This window comes from Linepithema humile, chromosome 1, assembly GCF_040581485.1.
Source record: "Linepithema humile isolate Giens D197 chromosome 1, Lhum_UNIL_v1.0, whole genome shotgun sequence".
Lineage (NCBI taxonomy): Eukaryota > Metazoa > Arthropoda > Insecta > Hymenoptera > Formicidae > Linepithema > Linepithema humile.
In genome coordinates, this window is record NC_090128.1 from 23691393 (window position 1) to 23711609 (window position 20217).

Sequence of the window (20217 nt, forward strand, 5' to 3'; positions counted from 1 at the left end):
GAGAGACATGAGATTGTCAGTTGTAGTTTGATCACTCTTACGTCTCCGACTATTCTTCGTATCGTGAAGTAAAGTCATAAATTTTGCGGTCAAACGAAACCGATCGTTATTATGACTATTGGTAAATCGAAGTCACCGTCACGTGCCATCATATTTTTTCTCAGCCTTCCTTTTAGATAATGGAAGTGAAAAAGGATGTGACGCCGCAATTTTTAAAGGTCGCAGAGTTACGCAGTTTTATAAAGCGCTGGAACCCGCTTCGGGTCCAGGAATCTATATTTCATGAATTTATACGACCGCCAACACCCACGTAAAATTTATGCATATACATAAATATACATATACACAAATTCGCGAATAGGGATAGATTAATTTCCAGTTGATTCCGATTAAAAATTGCTCGATTGTTCTCCTCTATTTACAATTTTTTCATTTGTTCGACTAGAAATGGGAAGAATGTCGAAAAAAAAGAAATTATTTTTATGTGGTCACGGACATGATAATATTAATTAAATTATTTTGATTATAAAATTATATATTAATATAATTTGTCGATTGCAAGAAAATGTCGTACGGAGTAAAAGTGTAAATTTAAAAGCTTTAAACAAAATGACCGCAACAAACATGATTAACATATGTGATATACTGAAATCTTTTTTTAATTAAAAATTTTGTTAATTTTAGAAAATTGTAAATGGATTAATTATGAACACCATTGTATAAATCAATTGTTTAAGTTGGCTAATGATTGCTAATATTAATTATTTGACTTGAAATGATCTTTTCTGGTATTTACTTTCTGTTTCTTCTTTTATTATCGATATATTAATACTTTTCGGGCTGCAGTTTCTTACATCAGAAACTTTTGAATTATTTATTTCCAAAATAAACAAGAAATTGATTGGGAGATTGATAAAACTAATATTGCTGGAGCGTTGTTTCCAGAAAAATATCAGAATGTGAATTCCGGATGGTTCCGTGAATCCGTATTACGCTGCATTACATAATTGTTCCAGTTGATAGTGGCGTGTTAAATTGCAGAGGGTGAGAAAGGAAAGGCAAAGGTGCACGATCGATGCATTTCTATTGCGTGCGCTATAGTCAACAACCGTTCAATGGTCGATTGCCAACCAATCAATTGATCGGTGGAGAGTTACGTAACGTTCAAGTCGACTACTGGATTCAGTATCCGAGAAAGTTGTCGTAAGAAGCTTGCAACTACGTTACTATGCGTTCACTAATTAAAGACGCTACGAAAGCTCGGAGCATGAAAATATTGCGCGTCACGAAAATTATTATTGAGTAAATACCGTCATAATTGAGTTTTATTCATTTTGATTCATTCAACGGTGATATCTTGCACTTTTCTTTCAAGCTATTTTAACTCTATTTTGTTTAATCTTAGAATAACAAAGTTTTGCCATGAGAAAATTTAATAGAGAAAATTTTATAACATTTATCGTAATTTACGGAATTTACGGAATGGAGATTGAAAATAGAAATTACTCATTTATGAATTAATTATAATTAATAATTTAAATAATAATATAATAATTAATAATTAAAAATTCATAAATTTTTGTACATTTTAAATGCATCTAAACAAAATATTCAAGCTGTAAACGATTTTAATGTACATTTTATTAGACATAACTTGCTGCTTCTTTTCTTTCTAAAGTTGATTTAAAGAATCTTTATGACTAATTTATGGCTAATCTTTATGACACATATTAATTTGTTTAATCACTTAAAGATGGATACATTATACATATTAATTATTCTTTGAAACAAAGCTGCAAACGCAAATATGTATACATCTAAAATCTAACTTTGATCTTTTGATGGAATGACTTTGTGAATACGTTGCGATTATTGGCAGTCTGCAACATTTATCAAGGAATGAGCAGATGCCAAGTCGAACAATTTCCAATTTTGGAAAATAATTTATTTAGTATGAGTACGAATAACATGGTTGGCAACATGTTAGAATGGTGCGACTAATTAAATCGTTAAATTCTTTAATTTAAATTCTTTAATTAAAATTTTTAATCTTTAAAAATGCCCTAAAGCCGTCGAAGAGTTCCCTTTCTCGTGGAATTCTCTCGCGTATATTCATCTTGCGTCCTTCGAGCGACACCTCAATTTTTTTCGCAAACAGTGAATAGCTACAACGGCGTCTTCAATCGTAACGTGTTTTTAAACATCTAACAGCACCGTGGGAATTTAGTGCAGAAATTACAAAGTTTGCATACAAATTTTGTAACTTTTGCGTTTGAAGAATGAGAGAGAAGGCGCGCAAGTTAAATTTATTTCGAAGAGAAATACCATTCATACATATTACTGTATTATTTGCAAAGGTATTTGCGGATGTTTAGAAACAAAGAAACGCCGATCATGCGTGATGCATTTTCCACGCGATATTGCTTGAATGCACCCACGTCACTTTTCGATATTTCAAAATAATTCCGTCGCCGTTATCACGGGAAAATAAAATGATATTGATGAATAATATAACAGCGCAACAATTTATCTCTTTCATGAAAAAGACATGTAGTTTAATTAGAAAATGTTATTATCAGCATTTACCAAAATGAATTGGAATAGAATTATGAAGGAATAATCCCCTAGTATAATATCTGTCTACTAGAAATTGACAAAAGAGTTGAAATGACGTGCTTTAATTATAATTATAGAGTATGTGATAATTTAAATTGTGGGAAATTAATTTTTGTTTTGTATTCATCAACTGCGTAAATTTATGGAGCACGATCTATCTTACAAGGCTGCAATTATACACCTCAGAGTGCAGTGGATAAAAACAAGTTGAGCGTGACTGAGCAACATTACAAGGTATCAAAGCTTCGCTTTGAGCGCGCACATCTTTACAATAATTACAATAAAAATTGCATAAGCGGCATTTCATTAGTTAGAAAGCGTTAATTATGGAATGCCTGCCGGCGATTGTAGTGAGTTGGGAAAAGGGTGTAAAGGACACAAACGTTTTGAAAAGACATTATACTAATCGTAACGAGAATAAGTGTCTGTGCATAACGATCCCGCGATGATGAACACCGTATTATACAAATCTTGCGACATAAAAAACTTGCCATTTGCGATTGTTTTATTATTTGCAGTTAATTTCAAGTGACATATCAAAAAAGGAATTTAAATAATAACATGAAAAATTTTAAAAAGACAAAAATAGACTGAAAATCGCATTAATCTACGTATGCTGTATTTTATAGCATAATCCTAATTTATTATATGCCAGAAGTTATAGTGAAAGACGATGAAACTAAATTCCAAGTAAAATAAGAATTATGAATATTATGTTTGCGGAAAGACTCTATTATATTTTCATTTGTCATCTAATGGTAACATAACACAGTAACAGAATTGTTCCATTGGTAAGAAAAACAAGTCGTACAAAGCAGAAGTTGAAAATAAATTTAACAACGAGTGGATTTGAGTGTTCCTCAAGCAGTATTGTGCGTCATTCGTTGTATGCACCTGTCGGCGCATTCATTTATCCGCACCACTTCGTATTGTAAGACGAGACGAACGCAAAAGTAATGGCGAAAATAAATCGGCTTTTCGCGTCACGCCGAGATTTGCAGAGTGTTGCCTGTGCTTTTTAACAAAACCCACGCAATTGTCGCAGGTTAATTATCCCCGCGACTGACGGGATATCACGGGATAACCGCGGATATCACGAATCCTCGTGACTGTCCTTTTCGAAGAATAGTCGAGAAAAATCTGAATCCGCGTTCTGACAAATCGTGATTTTTTATAAAAGATTACAGGGATTTTCATATCGTTGTGAATATTTACGAAATTTCTTGTAAAATTCTTGGAAGACGTTTACGCGGCGTTGTGTAAATAAAAATTAAAAAAGAATACGAGCGCTTCTCCTTTGGAATCGAGCAGGATTTTCTTACATCGCGATGAGTGGATTGCGGCTATGTACATTGTGAAATCAGTGTTCGCTTGTGTGTACAAATCTTGCATAAGCAACGAATGATTCTCCTCGGAAAGATTGCAATTCGTAAGAATAACCTTTTGCGCTCCGCAGGATCGCGTCGATATCCCGGAATATTCTGTTTTGCGTGGGACGGCGCATCATTCGCGGCGTCTTAATTACACTAATACGCATTTACGGTCATGCACTCAATAATGGAGTAAAATTTATCTTAAACAGATCGATGATCTGTCATAATCTTTACTTTCAATTACTATGATTAAATCTCCGTAATGTAACTACCTATAATATTGCGTTAGTTTGACCCCAATAAGCAGAGTGTGCCGTAATTTATATTAATGGATTCGAAAATACATATAGTTTTTGTTAATTTCTTCCGAGATCAAAAAGAAACTGGTATATAAAATTGAAGACGTTAGAAAAGGAGCTGAAAAGTAATTTCCTGTTCTTTCCAGTGCTTTCGTGTTTTATGAAGTACAATTTGTGAAGGTACAAAAACCGTAGGAATTATGGTTTTATGAATTGAGAAATAATTAAACGCTTATAATTGAAAACTTATCAAAAAAGTGCATTTTTTTATGCATTAAAGTTTTATATATATAAAAAAATTGCATAAAAGATTTTTTTAGATAAAATATCTCTGTTTATTTAATAAAAAAAACTGGATAATGAAATTGCTGTAATTTTTCATTACAGCCAGTGTGTGCATTTTTGTTGCAAAAACCAGATGCATGCCTGAGTTAATTTCTCTACAGGGAAAGTTATTTCGATAGATAATTACTTCACGATGCTAAATATCTAGATTATTTGAAACCTACATAAATGCTTTTTTTTTTTTTTTTTTTTTTTTTTTCTACGTATTCGATTCGCAATCGTAGAAGCGCATTTCCTTACAGGAGCAGATATATTTCGCCGTTTACAGTTATCACTTTTTGCGCAAGAATGAAAATTTTCTTATACTTTACCTTATAAAAGTATTATTTACGAGCTGTTTGCACCGAACTACATCCGCCTCCGCAGTTGCAACAGTCACGTCTCTATCCCTCTAGCCGCGACTTTTCATTCAGTTTCATTCCAACAAAATTCATCCCCTCTTTATCCATTCGCGCCCCCCCCCCTTTTTTTCACCCTTTCTCACACTATAATCTCATACTTTCTGGGTGGAGACTGCGGCGGCAATGACGTAATAAAAATACGGAGCCAGGATACGCACTCTCGGACGAACTGGGGAACGCGCAGAGGAGGAACGCGTACACCGGGGCGATGGTGGTGGTGGATATGTGGCGCCCACCAGAGAGAGCCTGATCCGCTCTTGCTCTCGCATAAGCTCGAAACGGAGGAACGGGAGGGAGGGGGCGGGGGGGGGGAGTGGAATGAGAGTGAGTCCACTATAAATGTGGCCCGCGCAAGTTCCACCAATCATTCGCCCTCTGACCTCGAAACTCTCGAAGCTCCAGTCTCCCGGTCTGTTTCGCGGTACCGAGCATATCATCCCGTCTACAACAGCCACCACGTCGCGATCGTCATCCCCGCTCTGGCACGATCCTGAGCCATTTCTCCCCGATAATAGTCGTACGCATCACTTCGAGGCCATCACTCGTCTCGGAATCCGCGCCTCGTGACGACCACCCTACCACCACCACCACCACCACCACCACCATCACCCGCTGAGGACGCCGCCGTAAGAAGAAGCGGCGGTACCAAAGACGGCGGAAACCGGACACAGACAGGACCAGTGTTATACCGCGATTACAACAGCGACGAGAGGCAGCAGAGGCCCCTTTATCGGCAGCATGACAACGGTGAGTTAACAAATTGATAAGATCATTAATTAACGTTTGCAAATAGAACTTTGCAAATAGCCCTTTTTTTCCTCTGATATGTCCCTTGTGTTTTCTTTGTATTATCTTCCGCCTCCACTTTATATATATATATGTATATATTTTTTCTTTTCCGCTGGGGTGGCGTGTAGTTTGCAAAGGCACAAAGACCGGCTCCTTCGAGTGTCTCTCGGAAAACATTTAGCATTCTTGAATGTATATACATGGTGGCAGTTTAATCACGAAAGAGAACGAAATTATTTCTCTCGAGACAACCAATAAGGCGAAACTGTTTCGCGTGATAGAAATTAATTTTTTTTACGAGGCGGAAAACATTAATTGAGGAAGTGGAAAAGAGGAAAAATATTAACGCGGCGCTTTGTGCTTGCCGTGTTTCCGCTTCAGAAATTCGAGCGACGCGCTCTTTTTTAAATTTGGCAAGTAGTTTAACGGGTGTGCAAAACGATATTTTTTAAACATCTGCAATTTTAATCTCGTCAAACGGCAGAGTTGATGTAAAAATGTTAGCGAATATAATTCGAAGAGTATACGTGGTATGTTTATAGAAAATTAAATCGGCAGCAATCATGTTGCAAATTGGATCCGGGCGGGTATTCGAGATGCGCATTCAATCGCGTTCTCGTTTTAGTTTTGCATCTGCGGTGGAAAAGTAATCGGAACCGGAGGCACAGAAAAGTGCGTCTCTCTCATCCCCTTTCGTCTCACGGGGATGTATTACATCGTAACACACATCTGACGAAAGCTTTTTGCAAAATTTTCGAATTACCGTCGTTCACATCGCGCTTCAGCCGGTTGATGGCGAAGTAGATCGACGGCACGCCGAATCACTTTCGAGACGAAAGAGTACTTTACGGGTAAAGGTATATGCAAATTTTTCAAATTCAGATAAAATTCTCGCGATGATGCATAAGGTTTATACGCTTAAATATTTATTTATATCGTAATAAAGTAGAATATGTTAAAATGGTCAATTATAATGTTTTTAACATTTGACGGATTGACGTAAATCATAAAAACACGCAACGTTTTTTTGCGCAAAAAATATACACTAGCTATAAATTAGAATAAATTCTTTGTTTATTCGCTTAAGTATTTCTTTACGTATAGAAATTTGCAGTCGAGACGCGACACGTTAAGATGATTCTCGATGAAAGTTTCGTGAATTGAATCACGTCAAAGAGAAAAACTGATATAAAATGGATGTTAATTGCGCGAGACTTCTGGCAATATGCATCATCGCGTTCGCAGCAACAGTTTGTCGGATAGGCTATAAGCTTGACATATCACCGTTGCAGCAATCTGTACTGCGCTACGCAAACTGTCACAATTCATGCGCTATGCTGTCACGACTGTGTTAAATCCACGTAAAACCGATGTACCATTAGCTAATCACAAAGTATAACACGCAAGTATCACACGCATAACACATAATGAATATGAGGAAAAAATAAAACTATGAAAGTATATAATAAAAGATATCACTGTAATTAGAATAAAATTTCTGACGAATATTCGAGAAACGTTGTTTGACGTCGTATTATACTATACATTTGTAGCGGCAAAATGGTCGGGTTATAAATAATCATTTATTAAATTAATTACATTTATTCAGCATGTTGTTGAGAAATAATTGCAAACGTTTTCCTAGCATTGCGGGCGCGGCAATCTAGATATGTCGCTAAAAATCTCCGAGTTTTGTTACTCATACTTTCTTGGCCGCGTATCGCAATTAGTTTTGCGAGTTTAGATACCATGTGTATATTCCCGACCAGAACGAAGCGCGATATACGTGTATCAAAGGGCAAATGTAACTATTGCGGATGCTGGAGACATTACGTCTAGTCCGGAGTAGTCGCCAGAGAATGCATAAAGTTTCTTTACTCGCTGCCAGTTAGACGTACGTATATATACGTCGACCGTGAACGGAGCGGCGTTTCGCACGATTTTACGACAAACGTTTTTGTTAACGTTCCGACATTACCCTCTCATCACTCAAGTACTCTTTTACGAGAAATAATTCCTTCAGCATCTTGACATTAATCTTTTAATCGTGAAATTATTTTTATCGCGGTATTATTGGATGAAACATTATCTTGAGCATATGTTTCTCAAGTGCAGCGTATAAGTTACTCGACGCTAACTTAGATTATACGACGATGAAACGACGTAGATTGCGATAACACATGAATGCACCAGCTTTTATGATTCCGCATGACATAATAATCTCGACATTTTATCTTGACTGAAAAGGAGAGAGACCACTCGAGAAGTTCAAGTTATTTAGGAAAGTACAGTATGACAATTCGGCTGACCGACTTTTCAACGAAAACAATTCGGCGAGAAATAATTCCAATGGCAAATAGACGCATCGACAGAAGGAATCGTCCTTTTCTCAAGGCAGTCTCACCGCGTTGTTTGTACAAAGATGATGATCTGCGCCTACGACGTGAATCTTTACGTCAAAGGACTACGGATCAGCGAGCAATCCTTTATCGCAACGTGGAAGATGGAGAGGCGGAGTATATCTTCGGGATAATTAATGAATTGGGGATTACGAGAGCCGAAATCTGCTTCTTCGGCTCTAGGATGCGACGTCGATCGCGTCGCTGATAAAAGGGAGAAAAATGAATCAACGAGTCCGGACGATCGGCAACGCGGTCGGTGAAAGAGTAGAATGGAAGCGAGACGCAAGTGGAAGAAGCGTAGGAGAGACGCGACTATGCTTTTTGTATGCCACCAGACGGAGAGACGCCACGACGTCCCACATACGAGACGAGCGTGACCGCGCGCGATCCACTGGCCTCTCTCGCACTCCTGTGGGATGTTTCGCACCCCATCGCTCATCCCATCTCTCTTCTGTCTTTCTTCCCTCCTCTCTTTGTCTTTTTCTTTCAGCGTTTCTCGTTCTCGTTTTCCCTTTGTCATCTCTTTCCGCTCGTCTCGTATTCCCCGACGGCGCCTACGCACTCGAAAGCGCGTGTCGTTAACTTGTGAGACGCGCCAATAAAGCCGCGATCGAACAAATGAGCGAATCTATCGCGCGATTACGCGGCTGAATCGAGTTCGGTCGTTTGTCAGCGAGTCGGCGCGCTGTACTGTTTTGTCCCGTTGCGAGAAAAAGGTTAGAGTAATTGTAAAAAATTTGCGAATTATGGACGTGAAAAACGGGCGTGTACTCGGAATTATTTTATCGCGCTGTCTCTTTTCCCTGGGTTTTTCTCTTTATGCACGCTACGTGATGCAAAATGTCATGCGCTTCCTCGTAGAGGCTGAGTAATCAAATAGAATTGCTTTTGCCCCGTCTTATTCCTTTGCTTCTGCAAAAATATGGGAAATATAAATCTGGATAGATCGAGATAATTGGGTTTGCAATATTTTAGAGCAAGCATGCAGGATGTTTTTAAAAAGTTTCTCGAAAATATCTAAGAAAGAAGTGTATTTTTTGATAGTATTTTTAGTTCAACCAATTTTCCGTGAAAGAAAATACCAATAAAAGTCATCGTTTGTTGCGAGTTTTCAGCTTTCGACATTACGTTTCTTGAAAAGTCTACACAGACACGCAATCTTCGCAATCTTTCTTTTATTTGTGGCAGTCTTTTTATTTTCAGCGTGAAATTGATCCCAAATTTGTGGAAAGATCTCTCTGTAAAATCTCTTGGCCGGAAGCGTTTTGCGTTACGCGATAAATTTCACCTACATATTTTTTTTTTTATCATAATAATTATTGCAACATTCGTGTTTTTTGATGCGTAAATACATCACACGAAGCAAACACGCGGCATGATGTATACTTCAAATTACAGATCGTGTAAAAAATACCAATTTGTCAGCGCTTAAATGCAAGCGTCTACGTGAACGATTAAATTCACTTAAGAAGGAAATGTTGTTTTCGAAAACAGAATGCAAGAATGGAATTTCTTTCTCTCTCGCGCCAAGAGAAGTAAAAGAGAAGTAAACCATCGTGACGACGGAAGATGAGCATAATAACGTCATAAATTACGCCGCAAACAGAAATAATATCGGCCGAGATGTGTATCGCGCGCGGAAAAATGTAATTGAACTTGTGTAACGTGTAACGTTCTTGACGTGACGCACACGTCATCGTAAAACGGCATTTAATACCGCGATAAGTCTGAAAGCCGCGCGAAATTGTATCAATTTCCGCATACATGACACTTCGCTTTATAAATCCACTTTTACGTTTGTGTCCTACTACCATTAGCATGCACAAACAGTGGATAAAGTTCCCTCGAAAATAACGAGTGGTCGTTCGCACACCGATCTGTCGACCTTGGTAATTGATATCGCCACAAAGAAATAAGAGGACGAATCAAAAAGCGCTGTATAAAAACGAAAGCCCTATAATATTTGTCTATTTGATCAAAGTCTATAGACGGTAAAGTGGTCCGATAAAATATAGTTGTCAGATTAATTATTTTACTAATTTATATTTGCAGATGATATGGAAAGTGGTAGATTGATATATAATTAAAGCGAAGCGCTTTTAAAGCCACGCTACAACGAAACACAGAAAAGCTCTAAATTGCAAAATTATATTGTTGCGTCCGGAAGCCTGTTGCGTCTGTGATTTGTTTGCACTATCGCGTTATTTAATATTATTCGCGGTGTCCGCGGAAGAGTAATGAACATTTAATAAGCTTAATGAAACCTAAAACACAATATAGCAATTAAGAAGCAAAGAGAACTTTGTTGAAAATCTCTATCGTTCGATTGTTCGATGCATTCCTTAGAACATCGAGATTCGTGCACGATTATCTTTCCTTATCACGTTAATTCGTTTCTTCGCGACGCTGCTTTAATTGTTTAATGCCAATCTTCAATCGTCTCAGTATTGATCGCGGCGCGGCGGATGACAAAAATATGCCGATTTTATTGGTGCGGACGTAACACTGTTTTCTCTCTTCGAAATCGTTGCCTCGATAATTCTATTTGTTGGAATCCGACAAGTTGAACTTGTTCCGTTTGAGATAATGATTCTGAGATATCAGAACGATTTCTTGCTTTACTCTGAGCTGCTATTACTCATATGCTATCACTCGAATGTCGTTGCTTCTTGATTTCGACACTACACAGAATTTCTTCGTCAATCTTTTCGCAATGCTGATCCCAAAATATCTTCTTAACACTCTCTAGGAAGTAACCAGCTTTCAAAACGTTGACTCCGACTCGATTTCTCTCAGAAAACAATACTCTCGAGGAAGTAAAGGCTTTCTCCTTGAATTCGTTTGCCGATCTTCTTTCTGATTTTCAAGGATTCTGACAACATCCTCTAGGAAGTGAAGGACCTGTGTAATGAATTCACTTACTGATCTTCCATTCTACTTATCCTTTGAACTGATAATTATGGTTCTTTGTTTGTTTGTATGTTTTTTTCTTAGATTTTTGGACAAGGAGTGAAGAGAGGAGGAAGAATAGATTTGTAGATCTATTGTCCCAAGAGGACACCCCGAATATCACAATATTTGTCCTAAGATTTATGAAAAAATCACGTGTGGAAAAATCACGAGTGAAAAAAACATGAGTGAAACAATCTTCTCATAAATCTCCGAATTAAGATCTTCAAATATTGAAAGTTTTTTTCAGTTTCTTCAAGTCTATGTTGTCTTTGTGGAAGTGATAAATCACGAAGTTTTTTTCTGATTTATTTTTTATTACAGAGCCACCAATCTCGTCTCTTCGAGAATATAAGAAAAAAAAGTTTTTTTGCGAGAATTGCTGCTTGAATCTTATTTATTTATTAATTAATTCTATAATTTTTTAAATTTTATTCTTTATTCTTTCTTTCCACGAAAGTTCTTCTCTATAAATAATTCTTTCTATAACCAATTTTAGCGAATTTTGTTAAATGTAATCGTATAGCTTACTTAGTAAATTTGTCCATTAATGCGTTAATGAACCGTGCGATCCCACCGCAAATTTCTTGTGCATATTCTGAATACATTAACCGCATTAATCAGTCTGTATTCAATCTCAACGCAAACAGTCTCTTTCCGAATCTCTGTCGGCAATGCATAAATTATGTAATTTGATGTCTTTCATTAAAACATAATTTTAATTTTGATTTTAATTATTAATTTTGATTGTATTTTTTCTTTTAAACAAGAAGCTAATGCCATTGTTTTTGCATTATTAGATCAATTATTCGCCGACGCGATTAAATTTAACTACGCAAAGAATTCTCTCTCAGCGATTCGAATGTATCCGGTTTCCATTTAGCTTAAAATTTATAGCCTATAAATCATTACTCCGAACGCGAATTATTTATTTCACGCCGAATTTATATTGTTATTATTTAAAGCTATAACCGCGATGTAGTATTATTATTACAAAGAACAATAGCTCTTTAATTCGCATCGCTATTTGTTTCTCGCCGCGTTTCAAACTGCTGCACTTTCGTCGTTAGTTTTAGTGAAATTGCTCGCAGTATTGAATTAATTGGCATCGTCAACGTGAATGTATCCTTCTCGGGAGATGCGCCGTATCCCGCATGTGTGATTCCACTTCCGATTTCGGACGAGCTCTCAAAATGTGCCCGAAGGTCTGTCGCGTCGGCGGCTCGCTTGTTTACACACGCGTTACTTTTAATATCTCTCGTGGCGCCAGCGAGAGAATAACGACAACTTTAGGAACACTTAATAAGCTTAATAAAACACGAAATGTAATATAATATAGTAACGCAGGAACACGAAAAGTTTTATTGAAAACCTCCATCGATCGGATCGTCCGATACACGTCCGCGCAGCGCCGAGAGACTCGTACACAACTTTCTTTCCTTTTCTTGTTGATTTGTTTATATCGTTGTGTTAATCGCGTTAGTTGCCACGTTGCTTCCATTGTTTAATGCCAATCTTCAATCGGTATTGATCGCGGTATAACGGGTGATAGAAATATGTCAATTCTATTCTTCTATTCTATTCTTCGCACGGACGCATTACTGAGTTAAGTTTTTTATAAAATTTTTTTTTTCTACCGCGAACAAAATTCAAATTTCCGATGTGTATTTTTCATTTCGTGCGTCTTAGCGTTACAATTTATCCGTGGCTTGATTTATTGGGATACTGCTTTCGAGACCACTCTGTCGAATATCTACATTACATTATGTATGTGTATTTACAATGCACTCGGATGTTACGTGACAATCATCCTATATTGCCGCTTGCCGTATACCTAATTAGACTGCCTCTTGATGGTCCTTAATTAAACAACAGTTTGCGTAGAATCGAATTTGTATCGCGTTTTTTCATAGATGCGTATTCATTTCGAGATTATCCTGCTATATTATTAATACCGTATTGCGCACTGCGAATTGTACAATATTGTAATTATCGTAATAATGTAATTATGGTATCATCATGCAATAATTCTCATTTTCAAGGCATAACTCCTTATTTTGGTTACATACGATTGGTAACAGTTTGTTATTTAATAAAATAACTGGCGGAAATCACGTAAATTATATGGCAACAAATTATGTCTATTAATAAATATGCAGGATTATCGATATCATTTTTTTTTCGCGAAACGATAACAGTATCGCGTTGACATGAAACGTGGACACCCTGCCCGATGATTATACCACTGAAATCATTACTAGTTTATGATCATATTTCATGCATTCGGTAATTGTAATTATCGTTTAATCGAATAACGAGCATAAATTATCCCCCGATGATTGAAAGATACGCATGCCGTTTGTCCATACGTATAGTGACCTTTGATAAAGAACAAATGTCGCAAATCTGTCGTCCCACACAATTCTATATGGCTGTAAAATGTTTCGTAAACGGACTAAACAAGAGCACGCGAAATCAAGTCTGTGACGTTTTCGCAAAAACGGGGGTGCGCTCGCGGGCGGATTAACAAAGATGAGTGGTCAACTCGACATCGTGCCACGTAAACGAGGACGGATGCGAATTAACCGGATTAGGCTATCCATACAGCATGTTGTTTAATAATGAGAGGTCCACGGAGCGAGGTATCGCGGATATCGTGATTATGTCCCGCGCTAGTTCGTATTTGTCTTCGTTTACGTACGTGTACTTACATGTTCTAAACGACGCGACATTCTTTAATAACATGTCATCCCTTGACAAACGTTACATTCTAATTAAGACGACGACACGTATGATGCTTGTCTGCAACACGACTCCAGGCGACCAAATGTTTCCGCGAATTATCTAATACTGTTAGTAAAATGCACCGACGCACACATTATCAAAATTAATTTTCTACAATTTCCACGTTTTCTGCCTTCTAGAAACTGAGTTTAATTAACATTGCGTCAAACAAAGGAGGATTTACTCGTATGATTCAGTCAATTATCCATTTTATTTTTAAACTTCTTTTTTTACTTTTAAATACAGTATAAAATATAGCGATTTAAATAGACATAAGATATAGCAAAATTAGTTGAACAGTTTATTAAGTTTATTCATTAACTAACGTTTTTTTATTTATTGACACGATTGACAGTAAATTTACTGTTAATCTGTCAACATTTAGCTATTTCAGACGGTATCGTTAACAATAGACTAATCTATTCTTTTTATTATAATTATTATTTTTATAGATGTTTCCGATTTTCTTAGATGTAAAAAAAAATGGTGTTTGAGGTATCGCGAATAATAGAATTGATCATTACGTTACAGAGCAACGAGCTTTATCAAACGTGTGGCAATCCATTTGCATAATTTCCGCAATGACGATAGCCGCCAATTAGCTAAAATTAGTCGTATGCGACATTATTATTGTGCTTTCTCAGCCGTAGGCTATTATCATTGAAAGGGCTCTTTGATAAATTTTGTAATAATACATGAATCTATCTTTTGAATCGACCAATATTTTTATATGTTGATACAAATTAGAACATGAAATACAAATGCATACTGTTTTGCAAATATTTATATTAATTTGCGAGGAATTAGATTATTCTAAAATTTTTATAATTTATTAAGTAGACATTTTATTAAATTCTGTTATTTAATCAGATATTTGTCGTGAAATATACGTAATTACGCGATAACTTAATTTTATTTTTTTATATCAATATTAATTTATTGTACTTGTAAGAAATAAGTACCATAATAAGAATATCTTATATTATATTTGTTTAATTTATTTGGATGTACTTAATAGAAATTATTCATTTTCGAACATGTAATATTTTTTACAAATTTAGAATCAAAGTATGAAATAATGTTTTTATGTTCGATTATATAATATATTCTTATGTGTAAAGCGGGGGCGAGATATCTGGAAGCGACATTAGCAATTATCTCACTTATCAGGATATCGTTCGCAGCGAACTATGATTACATTGGAACTTTGCATGATAACAATCGAACGGGGGCTTTCAAATATGCCTCGTATCATCCCGTAGGCTTACGTGAAGATATGTAATGCTATCCATCGATTACAATCAGTTGAAACGTCGAGTGATCAGAATAAACTGTAACATTTTACATTGAGTAATTAACGAAGTAAAAAGAATATAACCACGTTTGGAATGCAATTTTTTCATTCTCTATTACTTGATATTTTTTTACAATTGCACCTCACGAGGGAAAATCAAAAACTGAAAGATATTTTCCATGGATTTGGGAATCAAAAAAATGAGATTTGCAAGATTTACATGCAGATCTTTTACACAGGCTTTATATTTTTTTTTTTTTTAAGAATAGTGCTGGAAAAGCTACAAGCGTGTATCAAGAGTCTGTTGCTGTATTTGATGCAGAGAACTACATTTCTTTTGTTTTCATCGTCGAATTTATTCATTTCGATTCTTTTATATCGATTTAAAATATTTTTAGCAATATACCATCGACACATGTTGAAAATTATTTAATTACCCACTATCGCATATCTATGTCATGTTATTTGCGATTCCGAATGAATTCACAAACGAGTTTGTTTAACAAACGGCGAAAATGCCGACGGCAAATATATATATATTTGCTTTAAATCGATATTCATTTGTCGGGCATGCAAAATTATAAAACATGGATCTTGTTTTGTCTTTAAAACGGTTTAAAGAAGCGAAACCATGTGCGAAATTCAGTGGCACAATTTTTTTGTTGCATTTTTATAAAATATAAATTGTCACATTTATAAAATATAAATTTTTTTTTTGCACGAAAAGAGTTATTGATAAACTTCTCCGTGTTTTTTTAATAACGAGACGTAAAAAAAAAGGGAAAAATATTTCTGATCTCTCTAGGAATGCGCCTCAATTCGAAACGGAGAGAAATATTCGTGCTTGGCATGTTCCATTGTAAGATTCGGATAAGTTTGCAAGAGAAGAAGAATTAATGCGTACCGTTCGCGAAATGCAACCTATTTATGCAGCGGATATATAAACGAGCATCGGAGCATAATGCGAGAACGTGCGCGAGATTTATGCCAGAGTTAAGTGGGCTATTTGGAAATGAGGGAAATTATTCCCGTATTCGAAAAGCGCTCGTGCCGCTTTACGACGTGTGCGCTACGTGATCGGTGCGCTCAACTTCGTTCAATGTCGTCGAGGACCGATAATAAGTCGCGGACTCAAACGACGGAGAGGTATATTAAAATAAATAAGCGGTAACTTGAACGCGAATTCTTACTCGCCGAGAAAAAACAATTTTTATCGTGTCGCATCGTACCCTTTTATTTTTTAAGTTTCAGCTTTCCTTTCCAAGAATTATCAATGCAAAAAGTCTGAGGTTTCTTCGCGGAAAAGATTGAACATAAACGCATAAATGATACTTCAGTAATATTTTAATGTAAATGTTAATTTTACTTTTTCTTTTTTTAAAAGTAAAAAAGTATGATGGCATTTTGGCATTTATATTTTATAATAGAAGAATTTTGTTTGCTCAGAAAAAATTACGAAAATTAGCTCCACTTTGATGTTCAGGTTTTATTTTTTTTAATTTGTGATAGCAATGAATTTTTATATATATTAGAATTTTTTAACACGGAGAGAGAAGAATGTAAATATGACTTAAGTTTATTTTATATTTGAAAACGTATTTACATTGTGATAAGTCTGCGTTACAAAAGAGACCCGGTGTGTGCCGCGCGTAATTATTGATTATATCGCCGTTGTGCGGAGCTGAGTCGAAATGAAATAGTTTTCCCGACAAACTTTACGCAACGATCAAGAGGTTCGTGGACTCTATTACGTAAAGGCCAGATAAACGCCCACATTTAGCGCAAAATGCAGCTGAACGTGATATCGTTGAATATGATATCGCGCAAATATTGCAGACCGATTACATTAGATCGAACGAAATTCAAAATCAGATTGCTTTGGTTAAAATGCGGAGCGCAAATGCGAAGACTACCTTACGGAATTCACTTTAACAACTTTGATTTCGACCTTTCCCCTTTTGTACGTTCGACTATGGGAAATCGTGCGAAGTTCCAGGAAGCGTGGGCCCTTTGCCGCAACGAGAATGTGTCTCTCTGGGCACAAGAATAATACATAACGCCGCAAATTGGCCGACTTGAATGGCGGTGTTTCGCCGCCGTTTCGCATCGTTTTCGCCACGTCGGCAAATAAATAGCTGCACAAATATCGATTTTGCACGGAATCGCGATCGCAGAGAGCACATCCCGCCGTCCGATCGTGATACCAAACGAAATGACCTTTTGCGCGGGATATCATTAGGACGCGCGCTATCTATTCTTTCGCAACTTCTGTGTCTCGGCACGTAAGATCGTCAGTATTTCATCTCGAGGTGACGTTTTACAGCGGTTCTTTCCGCTCCTCCGCTGACCGCTGACAGCGTTAATTTGGCGCATCGATCTAGTTAAAATCGGCTTAGCTCTGATTGTCGCACTTCGCGCTATAAGCTCATTAGGAGTTCATTAAAATTTTGTTGGTAACTTCACACGAATCACTCTTGATTATTCTTAAGTAGTGACGCAGGTATTCTGACCTTTTAACTAGCAATAGAATTTCGAAGTTATTAATAAATGAAGAACAACGGAAAGTAATTTGCGGCCAAGCAAAACAGCGAATTTTTTCGTTGACTTTTGTGTATAATTGAAGGCTCTGAGAAAACGTTGTATATTACATTTTATATAAATTTTACAAGAAACTAAGAATACTACGCACGTTCATGTTTAAGAGCTATTCGCGGTACCTTACTTTACATACAACGTTTTTCCACGATTTTTTTATTTTCGCTACCAGTTGTATCTCAAATGTCAGTATTATAACATTCAACGTTCTTTTACGAAATGAATGTAAAATTTAAACTGTGAAAAGCTGTAATGCCATATTTTGAGCAAAAGTAGAGTGAAATAAATACAATTCACTGTCATCGTATTCAATGCTTTTTTCTAAAAAAAAATTTTTTTTAATTTGTAACATACAGTGTTTTCTCAACTACCCATTCAATCATATATAATTAAGATATATTATGAATAAAATAAATATTTGCAATTTACGTAATTATATAATCTTAACTTTTTTTACGTTTCAGACGTTTCTGCAACGATCTATAATCATCTTCGCCGTTCTCGTGTGCTGCTTTCAGTCTTGGGTCAATGCGGTGGATTGCGAGTAAGTTTCGCGTTTATAACTTTTTTTTTATGTGAAAAGCAGAATCGAATAAAATAAAATGGAATTGTTATTACAGACTGTATCCCTATCACTCTTCCTGCCGAGGTGTAATGACGAGGAAGCGCGCGGTGCCCCTAAATGTCATGCGCGCTTTAGATTGCGAAGAGGCTGATTGCAGGCTTCCTAGAATGAAATTCCTGATGGCGCTTCTCCATGACGTAAGTAAGAGCTTTTGTTACTTTGATTGTGGTACATTAGTAAAATGAGAAACACGAAACAAATGAGTAATATTTCAAGAAAAGTAACTTAATCTCTTGCTTGATTTAATTAATCTATTTCTTTGATTTTTTTCGCATTTATTTACGCGGATAAATCATATTTTTACCAAAATATAAACATAAAACTATTAAAATTATACAAGAAAATAAGTAAATGAGATAAATTGAAATAAGAATAAATTAAAAATTAGATATTTTTTGTAGAATGTTAATAAGGAAACACCGTTTATATTTTGTTCGATTATTTTAGAATCTCGATAAGGACGACGAAATACGGTCATCTATCTCTAATCATGTATCCAGCGATCCATCCAGACGCCAGAAGCAGAGGAGGAGGATGAATAGGATGGAAGACATGATGCGAGATATGTATAGCGACTATTGATTCAGTGATCACGAGATTATGTCGACGCAATTCGCAAAGAAATGACTGACCGATCGACTATGTTTCAGACAAATCATTCGTCCGTTCGATTACCTTTGATTATATTATCCAGCTTGATTCCGTCGAATCTTTTTCCTAATTATTGATCCTATTTCCTTATATCTCTTTCCCCTCTTCTTTCTCTCTACTTCCTCGCAAATTTGGCGGCGAAAAGAAATGCGTGTTATACGTTTGCTCCTAGATAGACAAATGTTAGCAATATTGACAGATTGACAGCAAATTGGATTAAATTTGATTTAATTGGATGAAATTTTCATCCAATTAATCCATTCAATCAAATTTGATTCAATTTGCTGTCAATCTGCCAACATTGCTGATATTTTGCTTACTGGGTTGTTAGTACTTCAACTTCTCGATAATAAACACTTTAATCGCACAACGTGGAAGAGGCCGATTTACTATCTCAATCTTGTAGAGAACGGACACACGCAAAGCTGTATTATTCTTATTAATCCTTTCAGTACATTGTCGATTATATTTTTAAATATAGTAGTAGTAGAGAAAAGCATTTTGAAAAAATATTGGACGTTTTGATAAATTTAATTAATTTTACAAAAATTAATTGTGAAAATTTGTATTACTTAAGTGCCCACTTTTATTCTTTTACACAGCGACATATTTTAGTTCGCTCCGCATACATCTGTCTGACTGTTTGGAGACTAAATGTTATTATACAAAATGTTATTCTGCAAATTAAATTATTCTTCCGAGTATAGCTCTGCGACTATTTAACTCTCGTACTGAAAGGGTTAAAATGTGCGGATATAAATCCTCTTTGAATTATGCGCACCTATGTATAAGACGTGCATAAGATCGTCTTCACACGATCGGCCACGATCAAGTTCTTGTACATAAAAAGATGTAAAACGGTATATGATGTTCCAGATTGTTTCGATTACATTTCAAATAAAGTGTATGTACATACTTAATAAAAAGAAGGCTCCTTACATTATACATTATATTTTCAGCGCAGCAGCTAAACGTGTATTAATCGCATCGCACAACAATAAACTTCAATCACGTCATCGATGTATTTATTGTTCTGGGAATTATAAATTTTTTTTTGGAAAAATGAGGCCTGCGATATACTACATCGTCACTAT

General features: G+C 36.0%; 1 protein-coding gene across 1 annotated transcript; it reads left to right on the plus strand.

The window, feature by feature from the left end:
* Positions 1–4898: 4898 nt before the first annotated feature.
* On the plus strand, positions 4899–20139 carry LOC105672739 (uncharacterized). Its single transcript, XM_012367872.2, has 4 exons — positions 4899–5781; positions 18312–18391; positions 18468–18609; positions 18920–20139. Exons 1-4 carry the CDS (start codon positions 5773–5775, stop codon positions 19052–19054), a joined length of 366 nt encoding a protein of 121 aa, XP_012223295.1. The 5' UTR covers positions 4899–5772; the 3' UTR covers positions 19055–20139.
* Positions 20140–20217: the final 78 nt, after the last annotated feature.

Coding starts and splice junctions, on each gene's coding strand:
- LOC105672739 (XM_012367872.2), top strand. Junction 18,392..18,467: donor GTCAATGCGGTGGATTGCGA/GTAAGTTTCGCG, acceptor TTGTTATTACAG/ACTGTATCCCTATCACTCTT. Junction 18,610..18,919: donor TGATGGCGCTTCTCCATGAC/GTAAGTAAGAGC, acceptor CGATTATTTTAG/AATCTCGATAAGGACGACGA.